Source organism: Zingiber officinale, chromosome 8B (assembly GCF_018446385.1).
Source record: "Zingiber officinale cultivar Zhangliang chromosome 8B, Zo_v1.1, whole genome shotgun sequence".
NCBI lineage: Eukaryota > Viridiplantae > Streptophyta > Magnoliopsida > Zingiberales > Zingiberaceae > Zingiber > Zingiber officinale.
The window spans coordinates 47,204,141-47,212,295 of NC_056001.1; the positions used below are offsets into that span (position 1 = coordinate 47,204,141).

The following is an 8,155-nucleotide window of genomic DNA, read 5'->3' on the forward strand; positions in this document are numbered from 1 at the left end:
TGTACACGGCCGAGGCTTCTTTTGGTTTCAAATCTTGGCACGGCCGTGTGAAGTTCACACGGCCGAGGTCACTTCCTTTTCTGCTAAAACCACGCGGCCAAGGATCTCCACACGTCCTGGGCAACCTCCCATGGCAGGGTCATGTGAGGTTCAGGTACAACGACTTCCTCTCTAGCTTCACTTGCAGATTTGGCCTCGAATATGAATCCTTCACCAAATTCAACCCCTGTACACAGAAAATACTCAAAAGCAGATCTCCAAACAAAAAGAGTAAATATGCTGAAAGGAAATATGGAAGTACGAAAATGCATAGATAAAGCATGCTCAAAGTATGTTAATGTGCGTCAAAACATGCTAAACAGTGGATATAATCTACACACATCATCGGGTCCCAGATTCTTTCCCCAGGGTGAGTTATAAGTGAGGATGCTCTCACGCCTCCAAACTCTCGCCCCAATGCAAGTTATAAGTGAGCATGCTCTCACGCCTTCAGACTCTCACCCAATGCGAGTTATAAGTGAGCATGCTCTCATGCCTCCAGATTCTCGCCCCAGTGCGAGTTATAAGTGAGTCGACTCTCACGCCCAACGACCTCTCGGTCGGGTTCCAGATTCTCTCCCTAGTGCGAGTTATAAGTGAGCATACCCTCACGCCTCCAGACTCTCGCCCAGTGCGAGTTATAAGTAAGCATGCCCTCACGCCTCCAGACTCTCGCCCCAGTGTGAGTTATAAGTGAGCCTGCTCTCACGCCCAACGACCTCTCGGTCGGGTCTCAGACTCTCGCCCTAGTGTGAGTTATAAGTGAGATGCTCTCATGCCCATAGTTTGTAGAATCACGATCCTACGCAGAATCGATTTAGGGTCAGGATCGGATCGGTTAGGATTGGATCGTAGGATCGGACGATCCTACCAAAAACCCTTAAAATCTTATCATATATGATTAATAATTAGAAAGAATACCTAAAAAACTCATTTACATATAAATAACTAACTAATTTTGTATATATATGCAATCATGTACACTCAATACCTCAAATTACATTACTACGTGTACAAATTTAAATTAACTTGTAATTCAACTATCATTCTCATATAGTAATAATATTTATATTTTCATATCATAAAATGAAAAATATAAAATTTCTATTAACACAATAATAATAAGACATTCAATGTCGAAAATATTTCCTTGATTTATAAGATAATTCAATTTAAAGGTCAATAAAGCATCTGACGTATATAACAGAAGCTATTGAATCCTTTGATTAAAATATGAACGTCGGAAATAATCTTCTAAAGACTGGTTGATGTCATACAATACTAGACAATAGGCATCCAAAAACTCATTATTTTAGGGAAAAGAAATGATAGAATATTGTTGATAAAAAAACTAACTCAAAAATAATTAAACATATGTTTAAATAATTTAAAACCCTAATAAGATGAAAAAAAAAGATAATAAAAAAAGATAAAATCTTCTAGACATTCGAAAATGATTAAATGATATTTTTTGGGTTTCAAATAGGGTGGTTAAGGATAAACTTTGAAATTTATTAAAGATCTCTGAACGAACTTTGATTTGATATATTATAGGTCCCGTGGTTCAATCCGAGTCAAAAGTTATGACCTCTCAAATCTTCCACCGATCCTGCTCTGATTCTACTCCGATCCTGTTCAGATCCTACTTATTCTGTTCCGATCCTACCGATCCTGCTGCGATCCTACTGTAAAAATGATTCCACACGATCTTGGATCGATTTTGGGTTTCCGGATCGTAGGATCGTACGATCCTACGATCCGGATCGTGATTTTGCAAACTATGCTCACGCCCAACGATCTCTCGGGCTGGTCACAGACTCTCGCCCCAGGGCGAGTTATAAGTAAGGCCGAACATCGAGACAATACTCGATGTTCGGCCTGGATTCCCGACCCTCACCTCGGTGCAAATTTCAATGATCCAAAAGGATTACACCTAAATACGAAATACTACGGAAGGAAGGAAAACACAAGCAAAAAAGCATGAGTAAAGGCTCACAACATAGTCTGATTAACATTCATTTGATAAAGTTCCTAGGATATTCTTTGAAATACACACTATCATATTAGAGGTGCTAGTTATGCTGAACTCCCTTTCAGAGGGCAGGATCGGGTGGGATCTGATGGCCGGAGTTATATGTTTGGCCTGCTTGCTCCAGTTGAGATCGTACCTGAATCAGTTCCATCTTGATATGCTGAAGGGAGCGGCGTTGTTGGGCGATAGTTTCGTCTTTTATCCGATTTTCTTCTTGAAGAAAGGACAAAGAAGCCTCATGTTTTATCTTCATATATGTGATAAAGTGGGTCTGGCTCTCCAAATCTACATAAGCCTTATGCTTCAAAGCCGATTCAGCCCGGGTCCGGGACTTAGCAGCCAACCAGAGTTCTTCCATTTCGCGAAGAAGGGAAGACTGAAGGTCTCTACTCCGAGTCATCTCCAATAAAGCCTCATCTTTCTGGGCAAGTAACTGAGTCAGATGGGTAATTTGGTAACGTAAGGATGATGTTTCGTCAGACCCCATCGAAGGTTCCATGGCGTGTAATAGTGCCAGGAAAGCATAAGTGTAGGAAGGTGGTTGACTCTTCTTAAAGAGACGAACATAAAGCATTCTCCTTAAGGTATGCAAATGCCTCCGAGAAATGATGGTGCATTTAAGGAAATGTTACGCATTCCCAGATCTAATAATAAGTGCAGTAGTCCAAACATTTGGGAAGTTGTACAACACTTGATCGCGTGATAAATTCCCAAGGACCATGGGAAAAGGAGAAGTGGTTAATATCTTGGTAAGAAGGGCAAGTGAAACCGAATTCTGGTCTAGTCAGTCGGACTTGGGCCTCCTTCGACTAGACTTGAGGGGAAGGCTTGTGATACGGTGCATAAAGGTAGAGTCTGGTCAAGGGGATGTGGTAGTTAGGAGTCAAGAGGACGTGGCAGTCAGGAGTCAAGGGAACGTGGCAATCAGAAGTCAAGGGGATGTGGTAGTCAGAAGTCAAGACGACATGACAGTCAGAGGTTAAGAAGATGTCTCGCCCCACCGAGAAGTTGTAATGTTTAAGGGTCGTTACCCAGCTAACACTTGGTCGGGAGTCCCAGGCCAGTCCCATGTCAGGAATTAAGATGGGTTACTCGGGCAAAAGGCCCAGATCATGAGTTTAGGATGAATGCTCAGTCAGGATGTCCAAGTCAGGAACTCAGACAAGTTACTCGAGTAAGAGGTCCAGGTCGAGAATGTGAACAGGTGAACTGGTCAGGATGCTCAAGTCAAGAAGTCAGAGTAATAACATCAAGAATAAGGAAGAAGGGGAAGGAACCATCTCTACCGGGCAAGTTTTCGCACAGCAGAAGTATATATATATGAGAACTTGATGAGCTAGGTCAGGATTTACAGAACAGGACTTACCGGTCAGGCTATGCAGGTCAGGATTTACAAATCAAGACTTACTAGTCAGGCTATGGAGGTCAGGATTTACAGAACAAGACTTACCGGTCAGGCTATGTAAGTCAGGATTTACAAATTAGGACTTACCGGTCAGGCTATGCAGGTCAGGATTTATAGACCAAGACTTACATGTCAGGATATGCTAGTCTGGATAGACTGGTAGGGATTTCCTGGACGGATCTCCTCGCATGTTACTTAGTTATACCCAAGCTGAGTCCTCAGATGGATAGTCAGCAAGAGCTTTTCCCTTCAGGTCGGTAGGGCACTACACGACAATTATGCCAGAGAATTGTAACCGCCTGTCAGAGAATAACTGCTGCGTGTCAGGGTATATTCTAATGGTCTGTGACTCATCGCTAAAAGAACCTTCCTATAACCTATGATAGAATGCCATGCGTCACTTATCCCCAGACAAGGTCTGACACCGGACATTCCCTGACATTTGTTAGAAACCAGAAGTACACATTGTCATATAAAAGGGGTGTCCTCTCCCTTATGTATGTACGCTCACTCACCTTTTCGCATCTGTCTTCTATTTTTTGTAATTTTTACTATTCTTATGGGGAAAAAGTACTTGACTTAAGCGTCAGAGGGCCTGCTCCGGGGACTTTTTCCTAGTTCTTGGTCCCTAACGTGGAGGGTGCTCATCTGAGTGTGCGCAGAGAACTCCCGCTACGCCATCCTCGTCATCACGCCCGCGACAGCAGCCTGTGGAACTAGCCCGTGCAACAGTGTACCCGTGGAAAGCTCCCATCGCCTTCCGTGAACGCTAGCGACAGCACAGCCGGCCTCCATCTGACTCAGATTCCGAACGGGATCAGGGGGCAAGAGATCAATTTCTAGTTGGTGCATGCTCTCAAGAAAAAAAGACTCCTCTCATCCCCTTAGCCACTTGGTATTCGATTATAAATTGACCGCATGATATACCTCTCTTCATATAATTCGGGGATAGATTGTGAGGGGTGAACGCAATCAACTTTTACTACAACTTTGTTGTAATTCTGGTCTGTCAAGGATTCGACACTTGGCCAATTTGACACTTGAATGTTCAACAGCTAGGTCAACTCAACACTCAGCCAACTTAGGCACTCCGTCACTCAACTTAATTGCTCAGCTCAACTCAACTATACTAAGTAGCGCATTATCCAACCTTTCTCTGTGTATCTCACCCCACTCACCACTTGCCATCGCGATTATCATGATTTATCTCCCTCGTGATGACCTTGGGTTGGGTACGACGGGGGCACTGAGAACGAACGATTTCACCTTTTGTAGCATTATCCAACCTTTTCGGTTTGAGTTCAAGCAATCGAGACTATTTCAACAGATGATATAAGTCTGAAATTTATATTCAATAAATTTATTTTACAATTTTATAATTATCTCTGACAAAATTATCTCTCATACTCTTGAAAATAGATTTATCTCCTCTTACAAAAAATTTTCATCAAAAGCGAGGGTCATGCATTCTAAAATTTACATTCGTAAAACATTTGTAAAAAAATTGACTTCTCAACAAGTATAACGACGGAAGTGATTAAATAGTTGTTTTTTTCCTCGTAGATCTAGCTAAAACTACTATAGAAAACTATACTAATTGACTAACCTATCTCTAATTAACTTGAGCAAATTACTTTGACTACCACGAATGCTTATTTACTCTCCAATGTACAGGTCAGGCTACATTATTTGGATTGGATTGCTCGATCTCAACATTCACCTAATCAGTATGGCAGCTCATTAAATAACCCTCTCGATCCGGGAGTAACGTTTTTAGTGAAGGACATCGATCGGAGAATCAGTCCTATGGATCCAAGTTTCCCGGCAATTATTATTAGAGCATTTTCAATGTAAACTTTTTAAAAGATTTGTAAAGTTAAAAAAGTTCAACAAAAAAAAGTTCTAAGTTTTGAGGTTTTTAGTTCAAGAACAGGTTTGATTTTTTAAATCTATTTTTTTTCTTGGAAGATGGAGTTATTAATCATTGGAAAAATAATATTACATGTTTGACTTTTTAAAATCATTAAATATTTTATATAATAGTTAAATTATACATCTTTCTTTTGAAAATAAATATATTTAATAAATTAAAAAAATAAATGACTATAATTAAATTAAAATTCATAAATTAATTAAATATTAAATAAAAATCATAAATTAAATTAGCAATCATAAGTTCATTAATTTATTAATTAAAAATTAAAATAAATTAAATTAAAGCTGAGAATTAATTTAAATATTAAATAAAAATTATATAGAGAAATTAAATGAAAAAATAATAAATAAAGATATATGATTTGTAATGTAAAATCCAAAAAAAAATTATATGGAAGTTTTTTTTAATTATGGAGAGAATAGTAAATTTTTTCACTTATATTAATATAATATATTGAAAATTAAAAAAATTTATGGAGAAGTTTAACTATCGCAGCACGCACATCAAAGCGTTGCAGAGCATTGGAATTATTATTGGAAGTTATATTATGCAACTAGCATGCATATAGCACACTGCACACACATATCGATCGCAAGGTGAAGATTTGGAGAGCAGTGACAGCAGCTGCATGCTTCATGATAACTGAGGGATTTTGGCGGCCACTTTCTTGGAGGCCGGACGCGACTCCAAGCTCTCCCACCAGGCTTTCACGTGGGGGCGCGCATCGAACAGGGCGGCCACTTGAGGGATTGTGATAGAGAAGTGGGTGACGGGATAGTGGCTGAGATCGGCGAAGCTGAAGAAGTCTCCGGCGAGGTACTTGGTCTGGGACAGACGGGCTTCGTAAACGTCGAGCACCTTCGCCAGCTTCACCAAGTTCTCCTCCACCACCTTCTCGTCCGTCGTACCACCGTAGAAGCAGGGGATAATCATAGCCTGGTAGTAGATGGGGAAGATGGCCTTGTCGTACTGCTGAGCCTCCACTTCCAACCACACGTCTACCATGGCTGACTCCTCCAAGCTACTCCCGTGTAGCAGGTCAACGTCGGAGGCTTTGAACTTACGCAGAACGTACCGTCCGATCGCTCTCGATTCTATAAGGTTTTGAGAGATCAATTAGTCCACAAAAACCAAGTCAACTTCTTTTGATGAGAAAATCTTCCTCGGAAATTCTACAACTGTAACCCAATCTTTGAAAAGACGAGCCCATACTTGCTCTGCCTCTACGACCCACGGATTTACCGACTCAACATAAATCGCGTGGAAAATTTCAAGATTAAGGATGAATCGAACGAACTCACCAAAAAGAACGAGATCCCCGTCTTGGAAAGCTGGCACTTGACCAAATGGCTGCAGATAACACAATCAAAAAGTGATATAAATCCAATAAAAATAGAGAGATATATGCAATCGAACTCATGCGTAAATAGGATACATTTTTGGCGACGTGAGCAGGGGACTTGTGCTCGCCGGTGGCCATGTCGATGTTGACGCGCTCATATTCCGCCCCGACCTCCTCAAGGCACAGAATCACGCGGATCGAAGCTGTTGAGATCGCATAACAGAATACCTTCACCGCAGCCATTTCTGCGCTCTTTCTCACACTGAAACTCCAAGAAAATTAGGGTATGGGGTGAAGTCTCGTGAAGGATCATGTTCAATTTATAGAAAGTGCAAACGTTGCAACAGTTTTTCATTTAATTTTTATTCTTTTTTTGTAAAGATAAAATAAAGGGAACATGGTTGTTTCCTACCCTAACTGCTACATTTATATGGATACCGCCATATTTGACAATCAATTCGGTAAAAAAAAAAAAATTCTCATCCATTTGGGGGCGGTTAGACCCAATTTTTTTTAAAAAAAATCTCTTATTTTTTTAAAAAATTAATGCCTATTGGATATATTAAGGCAGCCATATTTGACAACAATTCGGTAAAAAAAAAAAAAAAATCATCCATTTGGGGGCGGTTAGACCCAATTTTTTTTTTTTTAAAAAAAAATCTCTTAATTTTTTTAAAAATATATAAGATTCATGCAAGCGCCAATGATCTCCCCTTTCAACACCATGACTAGTGTTAGTGTTAGACCGATTGGACCTAGTTCATGGCGCGAGTGTAGCGCATCATGATGTGTTAGTACCTTGCACCGGGTAATGTGAGATAATAAAGACATGTTTGAGTTGGCTAAGGACATAAAGACTTAACACATTTGAGTGGATGTGTGAAGATAAGTGCTGGAAGTTCAAGATTTAGTACTGATGAGTCATTGAACGTGGTTTCTGTATTGACTTATGTTGACCGAAATTGACTGAGGGCAATAGTTATGGGATTCATTTAGACAGTTTGGGGGTGGTTTTGGACAAGACACGAATTCAATCCTGATGCTAACAAGTGGCATTATAATTACTCAACAGTTATTTGTTTTATTCCTTGTCTGCTTATATTTATGCATAGGCCATGAGTTGCATAGGGTATTCAAAAGTCATAGCCTTCTTTGTGTGCAAACTATGATTTTCCTTTGTAATATTCAGATTGTGTATGAATGCAAAGGTTGAGCATTGCTCGTAAATTGATGTGCCAAATTACTGTATGCATGTGTGCTGATTTGTGTTGACTTAGTGAGGAAAGGTCAAAAGTGAGTTGACTGATTAAATTGGAGCGAAATTCAATTCGCACAAGGTCGAAGAATTCGAGTGATACTTTGCTGCCTTAGTCGGCCTTGTGACAGTTGGTATCAGAGTCG

General features: G+C 40.2%; 1 protein-coding gene across 1 annotated transcript; it reads right to left on the reverse strand.

Annotated features, from left to right (window-relative positions):
- Window positions 1-5,908: 5,908 nt before the first annotated feature.
- On the reverse strand, window positions 5,909-7,041 carry LOC122016598 (probable glutathione S-transferase GSTF1). Its single transcript, XM_042573953.1, has 3 exons — window positions 6,848-7,041; window positions 6,714-6,762; window positions 5,909-6,506 (listed from the first exon to the last, which is right to left on the reverse strand). Exons 1-3 carry the CDS (start codon window positions 6,995-6,997, stop codon window positions 6,046-6,048), a joined length of 660 nt encoding a protein of 219 aa, XP_042429887.1. The 5' UTR covers window positions 6,998-7,041; the 3' UTR covers window positions 5,909-6,045.
- Between the last annotated feature and the right edge of the window lie 1,114 nt (window positions 7,042-8,155).

Excerpts from the sequence above, each read along its gene's own strand:
- LOC122016598 (XM_042573953.1), bottom strand. The coding sequence starts at position 6,997 with ATGGCTGCGGTGAAGGTATTCTGTTATGCGATCTCAACAGCTTCGATC. Across the intron at positions 6,763-6,847 it reads CTGCTCACGTCGCCAAAAAT|CCATTTGGTCAAGTGCCAGC; the intron begins GTATCCTATTTA and ends TGTTATCTGCAG. Across the intron at positions 6,507-6,713 it reads CGGGGATCTCGTTCTTTTTG|AATCGAGAGCGATCGGACGG; the intron begins GTGAGTTCGTTC and ends AAAACCTTATAG.